The sequence below is a fragment of the Boleophthalmus pectinirostris genome, unplaced genomic scaffold, assembly GCF_026225935.1.
Source record: "Boleophthalmus pectinirostris isolate CB_2022bp ecotype Guang Dong unplaced genomic scaffold, ASM2622593v1 HiC_scaffold_5, whole genome shotgun sequence".
Taxonomy (NCBI): Eukaryota; Metazoa; Chordata; class Actinopteri; order Gobiiformes; family Gobiidae; genus Boleophthalmus; species Boleophthalmus pectinirostris.
In genome coordinates this window covers 30,623,551-30,649,874 of record NW_026571404.1, presented here as the reverse complement: position 1 = coordinate 30,649,874, position 26,324 = coordinate 30,623,551, and the positions used below count along the sequence as shown (strand labels likewise).

The 26,324-nt window shown below is 39.5% G+C and overlaps 1 protein-coding gene and 1 pseudogene across 13 annotated transcripts in view; one reads left to right on the top strand and one right to left on the bottom strand.

The window, feature by feature from the left end:
* Positions 1 to 26,324, top strand: part of kcnma1a (potassium large conductance calcium-activated channel, subfamily M, alpha member 1a) — a 316,984-nt gene that overhangs the window by 213,589 nt on the left and 77,071 nt on the right. For all 13 annotated transcript variants that reach the window (XM_055162655.1, XM_055162649.1, XM_055162657.1 and 10 more), the window contains exons 4-5: positions 18,658 to 18,751; positions 24,562 to 24,673. In XM_055162655.1, the coding sequence (XP_055018630.1) occupies positions 18,658 to 18,751; positions 24,562 to 24,673 (206 nt within the window). The remainder of the gene's footprint in view (positions 1 to 18,657; positions 18,752 to 24,561; positions 24,674 to 26,324) is intronic.
* LOC129411645 (5S ribosomal RNA) lies at positions 25,601 to 25,718 on the bottom strand (annotated as a pseudogene).

The window sequence follows — 26,324 nt, the reverse complement described above, 5'->3', positions numbered from 1 at the left end:
TGTTCACTGTAGTAAGTTTGACAAAATTTAGTAAAATATAAACACTTTTTCACACTTTCTGTCAGAAAATTACTTAAAAATTGTGAAATTATCTGTCCATGCAGCAAGATAATTTTAAATAAACTACCTCTAGACTAGAATTAAGCAGTCATTTGGAAAATTTCAGCCCTGGAACTGCCAATCGGCTCTATTCACACTTGCGTCACAAAGCAGGAAAACGTTTGGAAAGATATGATTACAGCTTCGACGGGCTGTAGTGTTTGCGATAGTAAGTCTGACAAAATCTAGTAAAAATTTGAAAATGGCCCAGTTTTCTTCATCTGTATGTCATTGTGGTGTTCCGTTATGTTCGGCTAATCAACAATTACAACCATACCTCAGTTTTTATCATTTCCCCACTGACACACAACTCTGAGCGCACTGGGTACATGTGATTAGAAGAGATGAGGTGCCAAATTCTAGATTTTTCAAAACAGCATCTACGTAAGCAGTCTTCATTTTACCACTGATGACATTTACTTCAATGGGTTTTATCACAGTCGGTAGGTGACACTGGAAGTTGTAATCAGCTCTTTCCAAACGTCTTCCTGGTTTGTGATGTAAGCGTGAATAGAGTCTGTCTCTACTGAACTGTAGAGCCGGTCTCTACTGTAAAAGGTAGACATCACAAGGTGGAACAGAGTATTTTTAGCTAATAATAAAAATAAAGGATTATGTCAACATGTGTGAATGAAAGAAACACAACTCCAGGTGTGTTTTTGATCAGACAACAACATTATAACACAGCTAAAAGCTCACAAGAAACTATTTTGTGTAATATAAAGGTTAGGGTGACCAGACGAACCTATTTAGAATTTCAGTTTTGAGCCCTGTGTCCCCTGTCCCAGCAGATTTATCCAAAACCACTGATTTGTCCCAGTTTAATGCAAGAAATGTTCCAGGTGTCCCTATGTTTGACTAGTTTGATCCCTGCGAACAGTAAAGAGAGGCATACATTGTAATTTGTTACAAAAAAATTGCTCAAAAACAACCAAAACACAAAGAAAATGTGACTATACTGACTCACATGTTAGTCATGAGTGGTCTCTGCATAACAGTTTTCCTTAGTTACGCACTCGTTTCACAGTTTTATTATGACCAACCACCACAAAATCGGGGATGTCCTAGTTTTTTATTTTGAAATTTGAGTCACCCTAATAAAGGACCTTTATACAATATAACTGTGCCGGGACAAGGCAAATTTTGCTCAAATTGGAAAACATTGGCTCTTTAATGCTCTTGGACAAATGTAAAATGTAAACTTTACACTATCTAAACATAAATTATAATTTCAATGCATGTTAGAAAATGTTTTTATGATTTATTTCGAAACTCATTCATTGTTGTTGCCCTAGTTAGCATTGAAGCTAGCGTGCTTTGATTGATCTGTTGCGCTAGTAGACAACAGCTGGTTTGAACATGTGTTGTAAAAACCCTTTATAGCCGCACACACATGTTTGCATCTTTATATGATGGACCTATGTGGAAGTCACGCGTAAATTATTAGCTAGCGCATCGCCATTAGTTTTAAATGAAGACAAACCACTGATTGAAGCTAATGAGCGAAATCACCTGAGGGATCGTGAACAGAGTGTAGATTGTGCCGTTTGGTGTGACGCGCTAATGGCCGGATTCATCAAAGTCACTACTAGGATATGGAAATAGAAGCTAGCTTAGTTTTGCTAGTGCCGTTGCGCTAATCCACGCTATAGGCTACAACACAGATATTTGAAGATAATGAACAAATATTAACCCAAAGCGCTAGGCATTGATTTAATATTGCGCTGCTTTGCATCGCTAAGTGGGCTGTAATTGGGTTTTTGTGTAGTCATTTTTGTTAATTAGTGAGAAAATAAATGCGCATTTGTGAGTTCTAGTGAAGATGTATGAACGCAGTTTCAAAGTAAGTGTCTCAGGTTTTAGTCATTATTTCACAAATACAGTGCAGTTGTTTTTTCAAGACTACAAATTAGCATAGTCATATACTTTAGAATTTAAAATTGGTCAAAATATCTTAGCCTTGAGTATAGTTACGTAAGTTGGTAATAATAAAATTGCGAAACAAGTGTGTAATTAAGGAAAATTGTTATGCAGAGACTAAGGACGTAACAATATTCAAATCTCTTGGTACGATATTATCACGATATGCATCTCACGGTACGATATTTATTGCGATATTTTGAAAAGGCTAATAAAATTGTAGATTTTCTTTAGATTTTGCTTTTAAAAAATCTTGACAAGATTTCGTTGTGAATTATTACTCAGAATCCCAAGAGTTCAAGTAAAAAACATATCTTTTCATGTTGTCTGCACTGAAATGAATCATGGGACATGTAGTTTCCTTTGTTTATTAGCTGTTGCTACTATAAAACCATGCATTTAAGCAAAGGAATTTGTGATTTGATATATTGTGACATTCCACAATATTATTATGAGACTTTTGATGTTATGATGTCACAATATTTCGGTTATTGTTACATCCCTAGCAGAGACCATTCATGACTAACGTGTGAGACAGTATAGTCACATTTTCTTTGTGTTTTGGTCATTTTTAAGTAGCTTTTCTGTATTTTACTTAAACAAATAGAGTTAATATGATTTGCTGAGATTCAGAAGCTGGACCATGCCTCAACCACCCAAGCCAAACAGCCAACCACAGTTTATCTCAACCACGCCTTCAGTTTATAGGGTCTATCCCGACAACACCGTCCACATCAGCTCTCTCGACCCCTTTCCTCCCATCCATGTCTTTCGCTCTTCCTTCAGTCTGAAGACATCATCTTCAAGGAGGGGGGGTTCCGAATCAGCTGGGTGACCATTTTGGATTGGAGATTGTACCCCCACTGCTAAGTCTCCCCCCAGCCATTGCATTTATCTGCCGTCAGTAAACATCTTTATCGTACTCCATTGTTGTGGCGTGGTCCTTGCCAGTGAAATGACAATTTATGCCTCTCTTTACTTTTGGCAGGTGTCAAATTGGTCAAGAATACAAAAACACCTGGAACATTTCTTGTATAAAACTGGGACAAATCAGTGGTTTTGTATAAATCTTCTGGGACAAGGGTCAGAGGACTCAAAACTGGGACTGTCCCGGGTAAATCAGGACATCTGGTCACCCTAGTGTAAATTGCTACACTACCAGTCAAACGTTTGGAAACATTTTCTTTTCATTGTATTTTTCGTAAACAGGTGCACTGCGCAACGTTTCTGGCGTAGGGTCCGTCACCTGCTTGTCTTCATGGAGATGTTATTGCTTTGTCTAGAATGTTCCACGGTAGAGATTAAACCTATCTACAGTATCTCAAGGGAGACAACTATAGGCTACATTACAGGTCAGATGTGTGGAGAAGCAATCCTGTTCACTCAATAAGCAAGGACATCTCCATGGAGACAAGAAGGTGACCTACCCTCCACCAGATAAGTTACGCAATTATGCACCTTTAAGTTTAGCGGACATCAGATATGTGAAGCCATGTATGTGGAATTATGTAACATCGAAAAAAAAGTAAAATTACTCAACTAAATATATATTTCTATGTTTTATATTCACATCCTCAAAGTAGCCTCCCTTTGGGTTAGTTGACACTGCTGCAAACTCTTGGCCTTTTCTCAGTAAACTACTTGATGAAGTCTCTTAGTTTGGAATGGTTTTCACTTCAAAGCTGTGCGATGTCAGGGTCAAGTGCAAATCAGTCAGAAGAAGAAGAAAACCTGAATGAGAAAGTGTCCAAACCGTTGACTGGTACTGTGTCTTCCAGTACCACAAGTGTGTTTACTCTTCTAGAGGCTGTTGACTGACATTGAATCATTGTCAAGTAATAAAAAACCTACAAGAACTACAAGAGGCCTTTGTCAGTATTGTTACACCGGCGCAGATAGCTCTCTCAGTTCAAAAGCGTGTTATTTTCAGTTTCCAATGATCCAATGAGAAAGAGAAAGAACCACAACAATGACTAAAGGACTGGGGCCAAAGATTTTTTTTTTTTTCTTTTCCTGACTGTATTTTACTATGTTTACATTGTCTTTAGAAGATAACTAAAGCCGCCTGGTTAAGACTTCATTGTTATTGGTTAAATCCATCTGTCACTCACTCTGAACTTTATGGCAACTGACCAATAGGAGGAGTGGGCTGGGAAAAGTGTTTATATTTGACCATAGAGATGCATTAAACAACAAAGCAGTGAATCCCAATAGCCAAAATAGTATAGCGTCAAAGGGATAAGATCACAATTTGATCTTCTAGTAACTTCCCTGCAACAATTTTTAAAGGGCCCACATTTTCTGATCTATGTTATAATGTTGTTTCCTCATCAAAAACATACCTGAAGTTGTGTTGTGTTTCATTTACACATGTTTAACACACAAACCTGCATATTTAATCCTTCTCTCAAACAGAAAACACTGTGTTCCACCTTGTGATGCCATCTGGTAATACAGGAAGTGCTCCACTATTTTTAAACTCCATACTTCTTCATTAGAATCATGGATAATTCCAGCCCTTGGACTTTCCCGTCTCTAGTAAACAAAAGGTAAAAGATTGCGGTTAACTTGAAACTACCTACTTCATGACATCATCATTTACTAATAATGCAGGATTACTCAAATGTGTGAATGAAACAAAACACAACAGCAGGTATGATTTTGAGGAGGTAACATTCCAACACAACTAAAAGTCAGTTTTGCGTAACATAGGACCTTTAATCAGTATGTATAATGGCATTTCACTTAGTTCATGTGAGGCTTGATAAACTCTAATGTAAACACGCCTCCACGTACAGTTCTAATAGGTGTTTTCTGTCATGTTCCTTGCAGAGACGCTTTTGCTCCATAATTATTTCTGTAGCTGGAATAAACATGAGTGTGCATGTGTGGGCGCTGCCATTCTTCGCAGATGCAGCCTGCCTGACAGATTTCGCATTCTGTGGGCAAATATTCCCTCACAAAGAGACCATTGAAGTTGTGCATCTGATCACCAAATGGGTCTGAACACAGCTCCTGGTTGCGTCAATAAAAATAATCTGTCTTTTGTTTTGTTGAGCGGTTTAGCAGAATCTGGAGGGCTTTCAAATTCGTAACACCTTAATTTGTTTTACTACGATGTGCTAATGAAATATATTTGTATACCACTGAAACTAGCAGTCACAATGTTGCTTAAGGTGCAGTAAGGAACTTTTCCGGTATTAAATGCACATTCCACTGCTTGTCTCCATGGAGGTGTCACTGCTTTGCCAGAAATGTCCCTTAGTATGGCATTAATTGAATACACATTACTTTTTTCTTTTCAATTACCATATTTTTCGGATTATAAGTCACTTCAGAGTATAAGTCGCACCAGCCAAAAAATGTATAATGAAGAAGAAAAAACATAAGTCGCACTGGACTGTAAGCTGCACTTTTTGGGGGAAATTTATTTTATAAAATCAGAAACCACGAACCAGATTTTATCTTGAAAGGCAAGTTATAGTAATACCAATAGAATAGAGGACAACAGGCTGTTAACATAACATATTAAGAGTTATTCAGATCTACTATGCAACTATAGTTCAAACAACTTAACAAGTTTACCAAACTCTCCATCTCACTCCAAATCACTAAAGCTATTGAATTCTAGAGCGCCCTCTCGTGGCTATCAGTGTGAACATTTTAATATATAAGTTGCACCGGAGTATAAGTTGCAGGACCCCCCAAACCATGAACAAAAGTGTGACTTTTAGTTCCGAAAAATACAGTATTGTTTCTATAACCTTGAAAAATATGCATTCTTACAGAGTGGGGTTGTGTCGGGGAATTTGACCTGTAATATGGCCTATAGCATCATCTGTTTGGTTCCATGGAGATAGACAAGTTTAATGCCGTACTGTGAAACATTTCTGGCAAAGCAATACAATGCATAAACACAAACAAGTATTGGTAAAGTTACACCTTTAACAGCACCGACAGACCTTTCATTGCTGCTTGTATAGAGGGTAAGTAATTTCTTTTACACTGGTGAATAGTTGCTTTTGTGTTGTCAGATATTTAACAAACTTTTTAAACATGCAAAATTGTAAAAGTGACTGAAATTGCTGTGATACAATAAAAACTGCGCTTTCATATTTAGTGTTGTCACAGTACTACAATTTCAAACTAAAGAACAGACTCTTTACTTACACAATAGAATGTCATTTTCAACATTAAATCGTAGTACTTTTCTTTTATATTACCTATATCTGTGTCATCTCTCAGTTGTCAACGTGTATACTGGGCGTATACTAGTCTATGTGCTCTTATACTTGTACTGATACAGCTCAAGATCATTCTAAAGCTATTCAGGAAAGATTTCTGTACTATGAATGTGATTTTATTTTTGTATCAGTACCTGCTCAAATGTGTATCAAGCTTCAATACTAATTTTAGTTTCTGATTTTTTTATACCTTTGATAACCCATTTCATATTCCACATCCCCATCAATGTCCGTACGATTTCCTCATTTGTTACATCAACGTCGGACGAGGATCACACTTGGCTGCAGCGGAATAAATTAACAATGAATAAAGTGTCAATTCTTCCACAATAGCTGTAACTGCTCTTACCAAGCGTTCAAATGGGCTTCTCATTTCACTCCTGGGTTTTAAAGGTCTTATGTTACGCAAAATTGACTCTTGTGAGCTTTAGGTCATGTTAGAATGCTGTTTCCTCATCAAAAACATACCTGGAATTGCGAAGAGGAAACGACATAATAACATAGATCAGAAAATTGAAATATGAGTCCTTCAACAGCAGAAAATAGAGAGAAGAGGTTGAGTTGTTTACATTCACGTGATCTCCCAGACAAGCCATGCTATATTTACCTCCCCTCTTGTGAGTGAGTGCTGGTGCCCTTGTTAAAGCTAAAGTGTGTCTTATTTTAGTAATAGTGCCACCTAAATCAATCACTTCAGTGCTAAACTCCTTTTCCCAGTGTCTCGGAGGTCTCCCACTCCACTCATACACTCGTAATGCAGCTAAATGTAGATGTATTTCTATATTTATGCAGTGGGGCGGGTGATGTTATATTTAGGTTATGCGTCTTGACGGTGAGTAAGAGGGTTGGCAGAGCAGGGGGATGGATGTTGTTGTTATGACGACAAAAAAGAAAAAAAAAAAAACATAATCCGTTCTATTTAAATTGAATAGTTTGCCAAGATTTCTGGAGGAGGTTTTGTAACATGCTTGTCTTGAAGATGTTGTTGCTTTGTCTGGAATGTTCTGCAGTTTGGTATTGCGCCTATCTGTCGCCATGGAGATACCAAGCTAAGTTACAAGTCGGATCTGGGGAGAAACGAAACTGCTTACAGTAAGAAAGCATGTTTTTAGTTTAGAAAATTGGATTTGGTCACGGATCACAGCATAAAGAACACACACACACACAACACACATGGGCATAAAGTGCAAAATCCAGATACAAAACAGAACAACATTAAAACAATATGAAAAAAAAACACTTCCCATGCCTGTTGCAACTCTGTTTTCAGGAGGGAATAAAGAAATTGGGCAAATCTATTTTTTTTTCTGCTGCTGGGAACAAGGTAGCACCTCCCAGAGAGCATCAGGGAGAATCTTTCTTTAAAGGGACAGTTTAGAATTTTGGACATAGAGTCACATTTCCTAGTGAGCCAGAGTGTTGGAGATGAGTGGAGACACTTTTTTAAATATTCCATCCAGTCTGTGTATTTGCAGAGGTCTTTGGTGCTAGGCTAGTGCATGTCAATGGTCATAGTTATCCTGCCGCTAAAAACAGTCTTACCTACTCCACAAAGCACTCGAAGCAAAACAATTATTACTCCAGGCTGTCAATGTCAATGTCTGTGCCAATAGAATATTTTTAGAAGTAAAACCACGTTGCATTTGAAGGATTTATGTCTGAGCAGCAGCAGTGAGTTGTACTTCCTGATAGAAAGCTTGGCAGCGGTGGACTGATATGAGAAAATAGTCCCTCAACATGCAACGATTCATGTGATGCAAGGTTAGTTTTATTTCAGACATTATTCTATCAGCACAGACATTTACATCGACAGTCTGGCGTAATAATAGATTTGCTTCGGGTGTTTTGTGGAGTGGGTAAGACTGTTTTTAGTGGCAGGCTAACTATGGCCATGACATATTGACATGCACTAGCCTAGCACCAGCGACCTCTGCAAATACAAGGACTGGATGGAATATTTCAAAAAGTTTCTCCACACGTATCCAATACACTCTGGCTCAGTAAGAAATGAAGCCCTATGCCCAAAATTCCAAACTATCCCTTTAAATGTGTGATGGAGCTATTAATAATACATTTGGCCTTCTGGAGCTCCTTTCTGCTCCATAAAGAGTTGATGTTGGGCGTCTGCATCTACCGTACTTACTTTACAAAACACAAAAAACAAACAAACAAAAAAAAACTTGCTGTGGTTAGAGGATTGACATCCCGCTCCTCCAGTCCCCTTCCTGCACATCCATCGCCTCATCCAATAAAAGTGCTGTGCGCCTGTTCTTCCTTGCGGCTGGATTTCAGTATCAGCACACCACACTCCATGATACACGTGTTTCTTGTTGCCTCCTGTTGATAAGTGTGAATTGCATATTAGAGACACTAGAGATTGTTACTGACCCATTGTTTTTGTAATTGCCGGTTTGGCTCGGATCTTTATCCCATTACAGTTATTGTTTAGTTGCACTGGGAATTTTTGATTTATCATATGGAAAACACTCTTTTTGTTATTGTTCTCACATTTACTTGATAAAAGCCACTTATTTTGCATCACATCTTGTTTGTGTTACTTTCCTTTGTCCCTAGCACTGGTTTGTAACATATCTTTGATCAAGTTCAATGTATTTTTTAGCCTTCAACATAGATATAATTGAAAACTCTGGAATATTTTAGGCAAAGCAGTAATATCAAAAGTTGCATAGTGTGCATTTAGGTTTACATAGGGTGTGATTTGCCCCTGACTTCAATCAAAATGAACTAAGACTTCACATTCATTGTGATTTATTAAAGACAATTTGTGGTTTTAATCCCGGTAGTTGTATTGTATTGGATTGATGCAAGTGGTTTTCATCAGTGTTTCTTTCTAACAACATTTTTTACCATCTTGACATTACTAGTGCTTTATCTTTTTTCACCACATTTGACGTTAATCCGATTCTACATCCTGGTAACACTGCCTGACTCACCGTGCGCCTCACCCTGCCTCTGAATATCGCAGGTCAGATAGTATGACTTATAACTGTGGACTCGGGGCTAACCTTGCTGGCTCTCCTGCTGCGAGCCAAGGTCATACGCTGGTCACTGGAAGCCCTCCCATGCTGACTAACTAAAGGTGTTCTATGGGCTATTTTTAGAAGCGTGGAGCTTAGCGTAGCTGGGTTAATGTAGAGGTTAGCACAAGGTAAGACTTAACATCCTTCAGTAGACCTACATGGCCTGGGACTAGCCCTGCAGCACCAATCTCCTTTGTGCATACATGAATTTTAATGGAAGACTCCTCATTAGGCAAGACAGGGATCAAGAGAAAAGGGCTGTAATGGTACCCTCACATTTGCTATTTCCATTGTAGGCTGCAAGGTGTGCTGGGAACAGAGGCTAATGGTGGGCACATTCTCTGTACTTTGTAGTTATACCCTTTTATAGGGGTAGAAACGTCTAGTTCATTATGAGGCCCATTTCCATAATCTCTCTGATGGAATTTGCACATACATATTTTTATTATTGAAAATCTACGTTATGAATAGTTATGCATGATTTGTAATGCCTTTTTTGACACTCAAAGATGCTTAAAAGGCCAATATTACATTCATTCTGAGCTTACAATGTTGTTTCCTTATCACAAACATACCTGGAGTTGTGTTTTGTTTCATGTTTGACTCACAAAAACTGCATATTTAGGCTGAGTTCTTCTCTAATATAAAGAAAACTAATAATGCAGGGTTACTTAAACACGTGTGAATGAAACAAAATACAACTCCAGGTATGTTTTTGATGTGGTAACAACATTCTAACATGGTTTAAAGCTCGCAAGACTCAGAAAAAAATCAGAAAATAGCAGAATAGGGGCCCTTTAAGATTCATGGAGATATTATTCATAGTACGCGGTCAGTGAGAAACTACAGATACAAAAACAGATCTTGGTTGTTGGTCGTGCTGATTTCATTTGCTTAAAAGCCCTTTTCGACTTGGAGCACAGGTTAATTCACTTGCCTCTCCACAAAGGTGTTAACATTGATCGGCTGCATACCCTGAATTATTTACTCCCTGGCGCCTGTACCATGTGACGCTGTGGACTTTAAACTCCAGAAGCTCAAACCAGCCTCATGAATCAGTGGCCAGGCAGCGGAACACACAATACTTAGCTAATTAAACCTCTATGAATCAAGGCTGGGAGTACGGAGAGGGCTCTTGTCCGTTTACAATGCTCCCATGTACAATGTGAATGTTAGAAAGGGAACTAGAGAAGGGAGTGGTAGTAGATTCAACTGAGGCTTTTCAATATGTTGAATACAATGATATTTTGGTATATTAAAGGTCCTATGAAAAATGAATTCTTATGAGTTTTTAGCCATGTTATAATGCTGTTACCTTTTCAAAAATATACCTGGAGCTGTGTTTTGTTTCATTCACACTACGGCTGATTGATCTGTCGTTTTGGACTGAAAATCACGATCTCAGACAACACGATTTTGGGAGCGTCAAAGCCATGTTTTGTGCAGTGCAATTTTAAGGGCAAAGTATAGTTCTGTATCGACTCAACATACTTCGTCAACATACTTCAACATATTTCTTTTATTGCTGTAGTTTTTTATTTATGGGTCTGCATCGAGGTCTATGTGCCGCAAAATAATTCACCACCACAACACTAAGAGGCTAGGATTTAAACCTGGCATTCATGTAAAGTTTAACATGAACCATCTTCAACGCAATAGAAGCACAGAACAGACTCACCATCAGGAGCACATCCTCTGTCACAGAAAGAACACTCATATTCCAGTTGTGTCCTTTAGTCCGACAGAAGCTGACTGCATCAGTGGCACAAGGAGTGAGCCGTTTTTTCAGCGCTTATAGTTTATGCAAATTAGCCATGTGATTTTAAGTTTAGTTTCTGTAAAATGTAAACAAATGTGCGCAAACGGTCCAACGTCAAATTGTATGTGCAGGACTCTGGTATGATGCGAGTTTCTGTGATGTTTGCAAATGTTTGTGTGCACTTAAACTTGATTTGAAAATGGATTAAATTGAAATCGCAATATCTGCTAGAAAAATTGCAATTCAATTTTTTCTTAAAATCGTTCAGCCCTAATTCCCACATGTTTAAGTCATTTTTTATTGTTAGTCTGTCTACAAATCACGTAGTGGTACTTTTCAAGTTAACACTTTCCTTTTACCTTTAGTTCAGTGGAGATAGGCATTTCCAGGGCTAAAATAATCCAAATGATTCTAGTGAAGGTGCATGATTTTAAAAACACAGTGGAGCACTTCCTGAATTACCAAATGACATCCCAAGGTGGAACAGGGTGTTTTTCGTTTGAGATAAGAACTGAGCTTAAATATGCAGAGTTTGTGTGTTAAACTGTGTGAATGAAACAAACCACAACTCCAGGTATGTTTTTGATGGGGAAACCTTATAACATACATCAGAAAAGCATTCATCTTATTCAGGAAGTTGTGAGAGCATTTATCTGTCATCTCTTTTCCAGTTGTATGAATTTGCAATAGGCTACAGATCTTGACAGCAATTACAGGTTCTATATGTTGCACAAAAATGACTCTTGCAAGCGTTTAGCCATGTTAGAATGTTAATACCTCAACAGAAACATACCTGGAGCTGTGTTTTGCTTCATTCACACATTCACAAATGACAATTTACACTCCTGTTTACTGTTGGCAGGGATGAGATTAATCAAAAATTTTGATATTCCTGTTTTAATCCTGTTTTAGAGTTGATGTAGTCCTGATTGAATCTTAGTTTAGTCCTGGTTTAGATCAAATTGGTCAAAAATAGGGACACCTGGGACATTTGTTGTATAAAACTGGGACAAATCACTGGTTTTGGGTAAATCTGATGGGACATTACACAAAAATGACTCCTGCAAGTTTTTAGCCATCTTAGAATGTTGTTACCTCATCAAAAACACACCTTGAGTTGTGGTTTGTTTCATTCACACATGCTTGAGTAACCCTTTATTATTAGTCTGTCTACATCTCCAAAGCTCAAAATGCATCATTCCACCTTGTGATTTCATGTAGTTGTAGTTTCCAAGTTAAAACAAGTTACATTAATTTAAAGGCTGAAATGCTCCATATGATTCTAGTGAAGGTGTATGAAGTTTAAAAACACAATGGAGCACTTCCTGTCTTTTTACATGATATCACAAGGAGGAACATGGTATAAATATGCAGGATTTATGTGTTAAGCATGTGTGAATGATGTTAAAAAAAACACAGTCGCAGATGGTGCAAAGAGGAGACACCATTTGGAGTGGTCACTGTGGAGTCCCCCTCTGGCTCAGATATGGCCTGATTCTGAAGAACTACTCATCTGTATCTCATGTGACCCAGAGACATCATGCAAGTGAGAGTTTGAGATGGTCAGCATAAAGACAGTGCATACAAAGTCAAGGAAGTGACGCAGCAAAGCAAATGCCAGATGTGTTTAAGAAATGTTATAATTATAATCCATGCTATTCTAAGATAATACTAATTGAGCTTGGGTAATTGCTGCTGCTTAAATATCGCATTCTATTGTGCTTGGGACTTGGGGAAAACCAACCTCCACCTCGAGAAAGTGAAATAAAGCGACCAATCAAATCAAAGTTCTAAAACACAAACTCAGGCTAGTTTGATGTAGAACGAGTCGGTTGGATTTACGTTAGGGTGACCAGATTTTCAAAATTCTAAACTGGAACACACCCGGGTTAGGATGGTTGGTATAAATAAAAATGTGAAAATGTGAAAAATGTGCATTCTTGTGTTATTTTTTTTGCTTTGTGGTCATCCGCAAACACAGTTTTCTGTATTCTGGCAAAACAAATGACAATTTATCCTTCTCTTTACTTGTGTCGTAATACTCAAGACTGGTCTTGGTCTCCATACTGGCCTTTTTTACAGTATTGGTCTTGTCTCAGACCTGACAGCGCTTTGACCTGGTCTTGTCTTGGTCCTGAAGGCGCTTGGACTCGGTCTTGTCTCGGTAAATAATTGTAAAATGCAAATAAATGTGGAAATTTACAAAGATGGTCTTGATTTGTTCTTGATGGGCCGTGGTCTCGGTCTTGTCTCTGTCTTGGCCATTAAAAGTTTCTGTCTTGTTTCGGTCTTGACCTTCAGAAGTCTTGGTCTTGTCCTGGTCTCAGGACCCTGTGATCTTGGTTTCAATTAGTGCGGTCTTGATTACAACAATATTCTTTACTGTTAGCAGTTATCAGATTAGTCAAAAACTGTGATAGTCCAGTTTCCGTCCTGTTTTAGAGTTGTTACAGTCTTTGTTTAGTCCTGGTTTAGACCTGGTTTAGATCAAATTGTTCAAAAATAGGGACACCTGGGACATTTCTTGTATAAAACTGAAACAAATTTGGATAAATCTGATAGGACAGGAGAGAGCTCAAACTTGGGACTGTTCTGGGTAAATAGGGGCTTCTGGTCACCCTAATTTACGTCACAGCAAAAATGGCAATGCACATAGCCTAGGTTACATGATACTTGAATGAACAAAATCATGTGCCGTCTCTGTTTAGTCATGGTCCTGGAGTAGTTTATGTATGCTGATATGGCTTGCTTATGGTATTCATAAGCTAAGAAAATAAACATTAAACTTTCTCGAGCATCCATATTTTCCCCAGCTGTTGCAATGGAAAGCATTTACAACTAATGTCTGGAGAACTGACTCTTTATTTATCGACTACGGACATTCAGAATGCGACAATAGTTCATGCTATACTAAGCTAACGCTAATTGAGCTGAATACAACATCTGAACAAACAAAAACGCTTTTAATGGCTATGAAAAAGGTTTTAACACACCATAATTACTGTTTTAAAATAATTCTAACTAATCTTTATTATTTATATTTCAAATTGTATATCCTCTTTCTATCTTGATGTAGAAATTTGCGTCTAGTTTTCTCTTTTTTATACCATTGCGAGATTACGAGATGTTATTGTAGCACACTGTTGGTCAAACGTTGCACATTTTTTTCCTCCCTCCTTTCAAGATGCTCAGTTTCCCGCGGCCTCACTTACCATTGCGAGATAGGTCCATCTAGCTAACATCAGACCCTGCCATCACATCAATTGATACATTAAGAGTATTAGCCCGGACAGTTTATCCACTTCCTTATTCTCATTGATTATGCTGAAACGTTTGCATGAATGATGATAACAGAACATCTCGAGGATCCAAACCACCCATCCTCATGTCCCCTATGGACACTTTACTATCTAATATATAATTCAAACTGATGAGATTCCCTTTGCACTTGCCTGATGGTTAATGCATGGTGCTTTCCTATACAGTATGTCCTATGTGTCAGCACGGCTCTGTCAATCACTTAGAATCACTACACAACCTAAAGTGCTCGTATTACATGTTTTCTGATTTATGTTATAATGCTCTTTCCCCATCAAAAACATAGCCACAGTTGTGTTTTGCTTCGTTCACATATGTTCACTCAAACCCTGTGTATTTAGGCTTCTTCTCTCAAGCAGAAAACACTCTGTTCCACCTTGTGATGACATGTGGTAATACAGGAAGTGCTCCACTGTGTTTTTAAACTCATACACATTCACTAGAATCATTTGGATTATTTTAGCCCTGGAAATGACTATGTCCACTGAACTAAAAGTAAAAGGAAAGTGTTAACTTGAAAAGTACCACTACTTGACAACAGGAGAAATTCAATTAGTCAACTGGACAAAAGTTAAATTGTTTGAATACGTTTCACAACTCTGGTCAAAATGCTGGTGGACACTACCTCAAATCTGCCTGAAGGGAGGAGGTAACTACACTGAAACTACTCTGAAACTAACACACCTACTTGTTTACAGTTTCTGTTAGTTAACTAGGCCTATTAAGCTTGCACTGAGTGTGGGGTCATATTAGCATAATCATTCAGGGCCTTAAGGGGTGCTTTCACACTTCTGGTCCTGACCTGGCTGTCCCTATTGTTTTCTTTGTTTTGATTTAGGTTTGAGGATGGCATTGTAAATAGGAGATAGTGATGCCTGAGTACTCCATTTCTGTTGAAGTTTGGATGAACTGTGAAACGTATTTGACCAAATAAACTTTTGTATAGTTGACAAATTGATTGGATTCTACCTGGACGGCAGCAGGATTTTCACATACCGCTACATGACATCACATGGTGGGACAGAGCATTTTGAGCTTTAAATATGTACACAGACTAATAATAAAGGATTCTACCTTGTGATGTTCCCACTCCAATCTTTACTGAACTAAAGGTAAAAGGAACTGTTAACTTGAAAACCTTCGTGACATCGCCAGTAGGGACAGAGCATTTGAGCTTTGGAGATGCACACAGACAATAATAAAGGATTACGCAAACATGTGTGAAAGAAACAGGACACCACTCCAGCTTTGTTTTTGAGTAGGTGACAACATTCTAACATGGCTCAAACCTCACAAGAGTCAATTTTGCGTAATATAGGCCCTGTCAAATGTGAATATGAAACTGTTTTGACAAACCACTGACATTTTAACTTGATAGCCATAGAGTTTTTGTCATATTGTCTGTGTAGTTTGCAAATTTGTTTAGGAATCTATATTGTTCTCCAGTTAACACTATTCAAATCATTCTGTTTTTGCTTCAGGCCTTGACTCTATCAATCTTAAGCACATGAGGTATTCTGTGTATGTAAGTGCACAGATAGAATGGGGCCTGCGTGACTGTGTGAAGAATGGGCTGTGCATGCTGCTTATGATTACTTTGTTGGGATCGCTCGCTGTGTAATGGCTGATCATGGAGGTAAACATAAAGATGGATTGAACGAGCGAGTTGACAGGCCACCAGAAATTTATCACGAGGGGGGCTACTTAAAGCCTCTCTCTCTCTCTCTTTTCCCTCTCGTTCACATACTGGTGCGCGGTTACTGACGCTTTCTTATGGCGTGGATGAAATCGAATGCAAAATGTTTTCGACAGACACAATAAAGGTGCGCTAGAAATCAAAATCTCTTCATCTCGCTCCCGGACTCCCTCGCTTTCTCTTTGTCATAGCGCCGTGTTGTTGCTCCGTGACTCTCTCCCTCCCTCTCTTTCTCCTTCAGGCACTCTGTCTCTTCCCCGCAACTCACTCTCTCTGTCTATCTCTTTCTCTCTCTCTCGCCTTCTCTTTGTCATGGCATTCTGCAGTTACTCCATGACTCTGTCTTGATCACTCACTTGCCCTTTCTCTCTGTGTATGTCTCCATTTCTCTCGCTCAATCTCTCTTTCTCTCCCTGTCTGACTGTCTCTTTTCTTCTCTACCCCTCTCTCCTTCCCTCTCTCTCTGTCTGTCATAGAGCCATGTGGTTGCTCTATGACTCTCTCACTCCTTCACTTTCGCTGTCTCTCCGTCTCTCTGTACACCCTTCTCATTCCCTCCCTCACCTCTTTCTCTCCTTTCTTTCCCTCCTTCCCTCTCTTTCTCCTTCAACCTCTCCCTCTTTCTCTTTCTCCTTCACCCTTTACCTCCCTCCCTCCCTCTCTCTCTGTGATAGGGTGGCATGTCTCTTTCTCCCTCCCTCTCTTTGTCCTTCACTCTCTTTCATAGCTCAGTGGTGTTACTCCATTACTCTCTCCCTCCTTTCTCTCCCTCTTTTTCTCTCTTTCTCCTTCACCCTCTCCCTCTCTCTCTCTCTGTCATAGCGTCGCAGTCTTACTCCATGTCTCTTTCTCCCTCCTTCTCTTTCTCCTTCACTCTCTTTTATAGCACAGCAGTGTTACTCTATGACACTCTCTCCCCCTCCATCTCTCTCTTTCTCTCCTTCTTTCCCTCCTTTCCTCTTTCTCCTTCAACCTCTCCCTCCCTCTCTGTCATAGCATGATGATATTACTCCATGTCTCTTTCTCCCTCTCTCTCTGTCATAGCGCGGTGGTGTCTCTTCATTACTCTCTCTTTCTCCTTTCTCTCCCTCTTTCCCTCTCTTTCTCCTTCAGCCTCCCTCCCTTCTTCCCTCCCTCTCTCTCTGTCATAGCGTGGCGGTGTAACTCCATGACAGGCGTGTGAATAATGTATGCACGCCGCCACATCAAAGGGGCTCTCGGTATCAAAACGCTGCAGTTAATTTTGGGCTTGTTTCATCCACATGTCACAGACTCCAGTGCTCTCGAGGTGAACCGGCTCTGAAAGGGAAGTGCTGTTTTGGGGTGTGCTGTGAGGACAGGGGAGGGACTGTGGCATGGGGAAGATTGGTTGTTAAAAAGAAGTCATAAAGTTGTGTAGTAAAGGTCATTTCTTGGGATATGATATTAGCTTTGGTGGCCTGAGGAAGTTGCACTGATCGAAACATTGCAAATTTGTTAAAACCACTTTTTTCTAATCTGTGTTGTAATGTTGTTTCTTTATCAAAAGCATACCTGGAGTTGTGTTTTTTTTCATTCGCATATGATTAACACATAAGCCCTGCATATTTAAGCTGAGTTTTTCACAAGGTGGAACAGAAAACACTCACATGTCATTTGGTCAGGTACAAGAAGAGCTCCAAATGCACATTTTAAACATAAACCTATGAACTGACAAACTGATCCATGAATCACATTTCAAAACATGTTTGTACAGATCTAAACGACAGGGTCAACAGCTTTAATGTAGAATAAAATTATATATTGTTGTATTTGGGGAAATTATGCTACTTCAAAAAGCAGCCTTGTGTCCATGCAAATTGCGATTTCAAATTGCTACTCATTGCAAATAGTATGGTACAAAAAGTGTTGTTATCCTCTTGAGACCCGGCCTATTCATTTGTGTCCTTTGTAGTGGACATTGACTTAACCAGTCTACCTTTTAAGTATTTTGAGATAGACTCTTAGTGACCTAAGTAGAGTACTATCATGTCCAGGATACAAAATTAACTCAATAGGAGTTAGTTTGTGGCTGCACTATGATAAGAAAAAAATAAGAAGAAGAAATAAAAAGGGAGTCTAAAAACTTTTTGCAGCAACTGTAGAAGCTTGTCAGAGATGCTGGTCATCAAAAAAGGTACTTTTGTTAGATTGTCAACTTCACATGGATTTAATACCAAAATGTCCCCAGTGTTCATTACAGAGAACATGTTACAAAATTATGAATACAAATAAAATCTACAAAATATAAATGCTAAGGTGTTAATTTACCTCCAAATAGATAGAAATCACAAAAAAATATATATTGCAATACACTTTTTTTCTTTGGGTCCCAGGAGGATATTGCAGTGTTAAGTTCACTGCCTGGACAGAACTGTGCGAAAACTGAACCATAGAACTACCAAGTTTGAAATAAATAATTGATTGATTGATTTCTTCATGTATACTTCATAACTATACATTGTAAACATCGTAATCCTATGGTGTACTTGTAAAGACAATATATATTTGTATCTGCTTATAATCTAACTCTGAATTTCTCTTTTTCTCTTTTGTTTACAGTCCTATAGAATCCTGTCAGAACTTCTACAAAGACTTCACGTTACAGATCGATATGGCCTTCAACGTCTTCTTCCTCCTTTACTTCGGCCTGCGGGTAAGCGAGCATAGGCTGCTTAATATGGATCAGTGTTTTAGCAAATGAGACACACATTTGGTAGTGCATGTTTTAAAGCTGAACATGTGCGTGAACATGCCGGGTTGTAGCTACAGGCGAGTTTACATTTCTGTTCACTGATTGACTCTCATTAACACACATACTACATTGTTAGTTTAATGTACACAGAACAATGCACGTATAAAACATTAGGGTATTATGCAAGGTCGATGTTTTTGAGCTTTCTGCCATGTTATAATGTTTTTCCCTGATTCAAAACATGCCTGAAGAGATTTCAAATATCATCCATTTATGTCTAAGTTTATGAGTAATTTTAGAGCGCAGCTTGAACCCTCCGTACGGTTAGTTTTAAGATTCTGTCCACAGTGTGTCACCCATGCTCCCACAGGACAATTCTCCATAAATAGACAAAAGGATGACAAAAACTGTGCACAACAATATGACAAATCTGATGCGATGTGGAGTAGGTTCATTAGTGGGATGCATTCTGATTGGGTTGTGCTAGTGCTCTGAAGGGGGAGTGACTTAGGCTACGTTCAGACTGCAGCCTGACGTGACCCAAATCTGTTTTTTTCGCCCCTATGCGACCTGTATTTGATCTTTTAATGACAGTCTGAACGACACAGATCCGATTTTTTTCAAATGCGACACTTGGATATGTGCTCCTAAAACCGATACATATCTGACCTTTAGACATGCAACTTCAGTCATAACAACGCGTAACAAGCACCGGTTGCGAGCCAGTACAGCTTAACACCGACGCGTTTGCTCACTGAAATAGGCCGTCGAAGTTGCGTTTCCTCCCGCAAAAAGTAGGCGCTCACAAATGTACGCAAAGGTTCTTCTCGTCATATGAAAATTGTATATGTGAAGCAGTGAAGCAGTGAAGCACATATCAGTCCCACCACTCTTGGCTGCAACTCCGCGCCCACACGTTCCTTTCTACGGACATCGCTACGGACAAAATGCCATGGCCAAAAACAGTGGTGGAGTTACAGCAGTTAACAATTTGGGGGCCCTAGGCGAACTTGAGTTTGGGCCACTCACTATAATGCACTATTTTTTATTTTTTTTATTGTCTCTTTTTTTCCCCATTGTTCATGAGACACACACATCTTTATTTGAAATAGGGTGGACTGGAAACTTGTCTTACTAGTTAGGTAGCCTGCTAGATAATCAGAGCTGAAAGTATTGTTGTTGTGTTTTTGTTACTACAGTTTGCAATTTTGTTCACATCCATTACATATGATGATTATGATTACGCTGTGATTATGTTCAAATCAGGGTCAAGCTGACTAGTCCATTCTAACGTGAAAGGGGGGATGCTTTGACAGTTAAAATAGATTTGACATTCAGATACTATTTTGATGATGTTTTCTTGTTTAAAATCATACTGAGACTAAATCAAACTGTTTTGAGACTTCAGCCATTCGTGACACTGAGGGCAGTTGTTTGGGGGCCCCTCCAGGTTCAGGGGCCCTAAGCGGCCGCCTAATGTTGCCTATTGGTAGCGCTGCCTCTGGCCAAAAACCTTGTCCTTCTCCTTCTCCATCCCCTCCTTAAAACAAATAAGCTGGACATGTTCTGGCTCCGGTACAGCAACTTTAAAACCTCCAGGGTCTCAGTGACGTTGTTGTGTCCTCTAGTGCACATGCGGGACACTTTTGGGGCGTTTATAGTCAGATCACATACAAGTCGCATTTAATTGGAAAGTGGAATTAGAAATTACCTTGCAAAAAAAATAAATAAATAAATTGTATTTCACAAAAAAACTCAGAATTGAGCATTAAACCCTGCAGCCTGAACGTAGGGAGAGTCACACTGTCAAAAACAAAAGTATAATTTAGTTAATCCGCTGTTTTCCTATGCGAGTCTGTGTGGCCTTATACTTGTTCTGATACAGTGCAAGATCATTCCAAAGCTATTCACGAAATAGACTTTTTAGTATCATTACCTGCTCAGCTTAGTCTAGTTTCACTACTTTTGACAACCCTAATTTGGATATAAGCTGAAAACCACTCAAAATACCATCACTGACACTCCGTATTCTCCGCTTTGTGCTATTCAAGTTATTATTGTAGCTCACGACACAGCATGCAGCCTCCTTGCTCTTGTCATCATGTCATTCCAACTGTCAGAAACGTAAGTAAACAGTCTTTGAGGAGTCGTCTTCGTAACTTTTCGTACATTTTGATCTCAAACCTATCCAAACTGATCCGATATGAACTCCACTGCAACTATATCTTTTCTTCTTTCAACATAATAATACCATGACGACCAGCATGTTAGTCCTTGTGTTATCTTTCACATAGTATGTCATTACTGCTCACGGCTCAGGATACAGGGATTTCTCTGCACACGTCACTTCAACCAGCTGTGTCTGTCACTAAGTAAACACTCTCTGAAGCATATTATCGACGATCTGCAAAGTGAAGCAAATACACCGTCAGCCAGCTACAGCGCACTTCTTTTTCCTTATGAGAACCAGATTTAATGGGAGCCAATTTAAAGCGTCTCTCTCTTTCTTTCCGTCTCTCTGTAAGGTTTTCTCTTTCCCTCTCTCCATTCTGTCATACCACCTTGTTGTTGCTTCATGAATCTCTCTCCCTCTATCATCCTTTCTCTTTCTCTCCCTGTCTCTCTAGTTCTCTCTTTCTTTCTCTCTCTCCCTCTCTGTATGCTTTTCTCTTTCCCTCTCTCCCTGTTTCATAGCGCCATGCTGTTACTCCACGACTCTCTCTTTCTGTCCTTCACTCTCTTCCTTCCTCCCTTTCTTGACTCTCTCTGTCCCTGTAAGTCTCTCCCTCTCTTTCTCTCGCTTTCTCTCCTCTCTCTCTCTCTGCTTCTGTCATAGCACCGTGTTGTTGCTTCATGACTCTCTCCCTCTCTCATTCTTTCTCTTTCCCTTCCTGTCTCTATAGCTTTTTCTTTCTCCCTCTCTTTCACCCTCCATTTCTCTCTGTCATAGTGTTGTTAGTGTTGTTACTCCATGACTCTCTCTTCCTCTCTCCCTTTCTTTTCCCCCTGACTCATCTCTCCCTGTATGTCTCTCTCTCTTCCTCTCTACTTCTGTCATAGCGCTATGTTGTTACTTCATGACTCTCTCCCCCTCTCTCTTTCTCTCTCTTCCCCTTTCTCTTTCTCGCTGTCATAGAACCATGTTGTTACTCCCTCTCTCATCCGCTCTCTCTCCCTCCATGTCTCCCTAGCTCTCTCTCTTTCTCTCTCTGTCATAGTGTTGTTAGTGTTGTTACGCCATGACTCTCTCTTCCTCTCTCTCTCTCCTCCCTGTCTCTCTCCTTCACTCTTTCTCTCTCTCTCTCCCTCTCTTTCTCTCTGCCTGTATGTTTTTCTCTCTCTCTGCTTCTCTCATTGCACCATGTTGTTGCTTCATGACTCCCTCTCCCTCTCTTCCTCTCTCTCTCTCTCTCTCTGTTTCTCTCTCTTTCTCACTGTCTTTCTCTCTGTGCCATAGTGTTGTTACTCCATGACTCTCTCTCTCCCTCTCTCATCCCCTCTTTTTTCCTCCTTGTCTTTTGCACTCTTTCTCCCTCTCCTGCCCTGTCGTTCTCTCTCTGTCGTACTGTTGTTAGTGTTGTTACTCCATGACTCTCTTCTCACTCTTTTCCTCTCTCTCTTTGTCATAGTGCCTTGTCGTTACTCCATCACTCTCTCTCTCTGTCCTTCCTTCTTTCTCTCTCCCTCTTTCATAGCGTCGTGTATTTTTTCCAGTATGCAGCCAATGGTATTTGTATATATTTAATTACAGGTGTTGGTATTTCTAAACAAATACCTGCGAAACATGCCTTCTTACTGTCTTACAGGGGTCGCCGCTACACAGATCTGACCTGTAACTTGACCTGAAAACGCTATGTACTTTATACAAGTTTAAGACTCTACTGATACTTTGCGGCTGATGTCATCAACATTTCCTGGGGGTGTGATGTTAAGTTGAGGCACTGCTCTGTCTGAAGCTCTGTTACTCAAGCTTTATTTCAACACACTCTGACTATCTTAAAAACTTTTAGACATAGACATACACGCAAAACACCCCCAATGTGATGTCACTGCAAATGGCTAATATTGAACCTTCCAGGCAAATGAATAACATCTCCATCCCTTTAATATCTTGAATATTATTTTTATGCAAAGGAAAAGAAAAGCACATGCAAAAATGAAGATTGAATAGTTGATGAAATGTTATCCTCGGTAGTTTTGAATAACAATGCGATGAGTCACCACAACTTAACAGCACAAAGGCCCTTTCCTTACACATAAGCTGGCGCCCACTGCAGCCTCCCACCAAACTCACTGTGTCCTGGTGAATGCAGCAGAACCAACCACCACAGCCTTCCACCAGGCCTGAATGAACGGAGAAATAACCCAGGGCCCCTTCCACCTCCAACTTTTCTATGACTAAGAAATGTCCCGTGGTTTGGTTAAGTTAAAGTTTGTTAGTAACGCCAAAAGAAAGGACATAAAGTTTGAATGGCAACAAGCACTTTTCCTTATAAAATTTTGATACTGTACATCAGGGGGTTGCGAAAGGATTTCCAGAAAAATAATAATAATAATAATAATAAAAAATATATATTATAATAGCATGTATTTAGTCTATCTTAAACTTTAAGATAAATATCGAGTTGTGTAGAATCTTAATTTGGGTTGTCAAAAATTACATGGATAAATAAAAAGAAATAATTACAAAGATGCTAAAACTAGTATTGAAACAAAATACTCTATAGGCAATTCTTACATACTTAGTTATTAGATTATTCTTTTGGACCAAGAATTTGTTACATAAATTATCAGAAAACCAAATGAAACTTATTGAACTAATGCTTACAGACTATTTTTAGCATTTAACTGGGTCAAATATCACAAGTGTAGTTCATATACCTTTTTACGTTTACATTTTTTGTCACTTTCCATTATTACAGACTATTTCACTCCAAATTTGGGAAGTTTTTGTCTGATTTTAGGTCAGATGCCCTTTCAGCTTAGCAAAGCCTAGGCCGCTAGTGCCTCCGCTCAATTTCATTTCACTCCAACAACCAGATCAGGAATTGGAATGTGCTAGATGGTTTGCAAGAACCCCGGAAGTTGTAGACCTCGCACCAGCCAATTAGTGAAGAGCTGTGAAGCCATGACATTAAACTCAAATGCCTCAGATGGTATAACACAACAGTAAACAAAGCGGTCGAGATGGATGTAGACGAAGACATACATTCTGTGTTGGCAACGATTCCCGAGATCGAGGATTTAAAGCCGGAACAAAGAGAATGTTTGGTGAATTTTATCAAGGGGAAAGAAGTTATTGCCCTTCTTCCTACGGGATTTGGCGCATTACGACCAAATAGTAGTGATCGTTTAAATTAAAAAAGTACCCGCCTACCGTCAAGCGAATGAATCCTAATGCTGCAAGAACAGATGGTTTCCATGAAGTGAAACCACCTGATGAATCAGGCTACTTTCAGCTATATATATGCCATATATATTCCAACCAGAATCCATTTTTAGGGGAAAAAAATAAAAATAACAATGAACTGAAATTTAGCAACTCCCTGGTCAACAACTGTTTTATTGGTATCATCACAATTACATGGTAGGAGTGTTTGCTTTGAGAGCTTGTGGATAAAAGCAGTTTTTCAGTCTGAATGAGGCTTGAACTTGTCACCTCCTGGTTCATGGGAAAGCCCTCAACTGACTGCACCACTTTAACCCCATAATAAGTACATGAATGAGTTAATAATTTCAACATGAACCCAAAATGGTGTTTGTTTTTACAGTTTATAGCAGCCAACGACAAGCTGTGGTTTTGGCTGGAGGTCAACTCCGTGGTGGACTTCTTCACCGTCCCTCCCGTGTTCGTCTCCGTCTACCTGAACCGCAGCTGGCTCGGTAAGCTCCATGTTTTTCACTTTTTCTTTCAAACTCACAATCCTTCTCGAGATGAGATCTTCAGAAACACTTTTGAATGATTCCTCAAAGGTGCACTGCGTAAGTTTTATCAGTCTGTGTCTGAAAATTTCATCGGTTTGCCTGGAATGTCCCACAGTAAAGCATCAAAAATACATCGCTTTTTTGTTCGTTTTGTTTTGGGATAGGATTTATACTGCTCAGAAATACCTTGAAAAACTTGCATTCTTACTGTGCTTGGCCTTTTCATAGATCTGACTTCTAAATAGTTTGCTCCAGTTAAGTATACTGTGGAATATTCTAGGCAAAGTAATGATATCTCCATGGGAACAAGCAGCACTTACCCTCCACCAGAAAAGTTGCACCTTTAAAGTGAAAGGATGAAACTGAATCTCACATTTGAAAAGAACCAAACCTTCTTCTTTCAAATTTTTGTGCATTTTTATACCAATTTACACTGAACCGACGCAGGAATAAAAATACAATAAACAAATAAATTGGAATCATAATAACAGTTAGTCTTTTAATTTTTATTACTGTAGTGCAACATTTTATTTTAATTTATTTATAATTTCAACACTCTCCCACTCTCACTTTTGAAACATTTTAAACAAATCATAGCCTTGATTATGAATTAGTTATTATTAAGAATAATAAATAATAACGCGTCAGTTTGATATAGCACTTTTCTGGGCACTCAAAGACGCTTTACAGAGCATTATTCATTCACTCCACACCTATTGTAGCCGCAACTGTCCTGGGGCCGACTGACGGAAGCGAGCCTGCCAATCTGCACCATCGGCTCCTCCAACCACCATCACTCACGCACACGCCACTTTCATACTAGGCAATGTGGGTGAAGTACCTCGCTTAAGAACACAAGGAATTTTTTTTTTTGCAACTGGCACCCCACTGTGGCACCGGATTTTCCCAGTGGTCTCCCATCCAAGTACTAATCAGGCCCGGTCTTGCTTAGCTTCTGAGATCTGACGGGCTCTGGCTTTGACGAGCTGGTATGACCACTCTGAGCTCTCACACTGGCTTCTGTTATATAATAAAATAAAAATAAATGTAAAAAGAGCCAGTCTTTTGAACAACTCTTTGAAACGAACGGTCCAAAAGACTCAAATCCCATAAAGAGCCGAAAGTCCCATCACTAAATTCTTCCTAGACTCCCTCCCTCTCCCTTTCTCCCCCCGTCTCTCCACATCCGCCAGTCTTTTATCGCTCTATTCCTCCTCCTCCTTGTCTCGTCATTCACTTAGATTGTGTCTCCGAGGCCCCCTCATGGCTGGGGGCGGCACTCAGCTTCTCCTCATCATTGGAAGTGACAGCGCTGGGTTGCTCCGACGTTGTGGAGAGCACAGAATATAGGCTATACGCGTCCGCTTGCCCTCCTCTGTGCATGTGTAGACCTATATATGAATGGATAGGCCAGACTGATTGATCATTTTCAGACTGCGCACCTGGAAGCCACATCGTAGTACCACTTTCTGAATGAGCTAATAGGGAGAATACCCCAAGTCGCGTTACATAATGACCTACTTTTGTCAGCGTGGTACAGAGGCCTATATAAAGCTAGCCCCGATGCTCGCGGGTAGCATCTGCGCGCCTTCCCCCTTCCCTCGTGCTA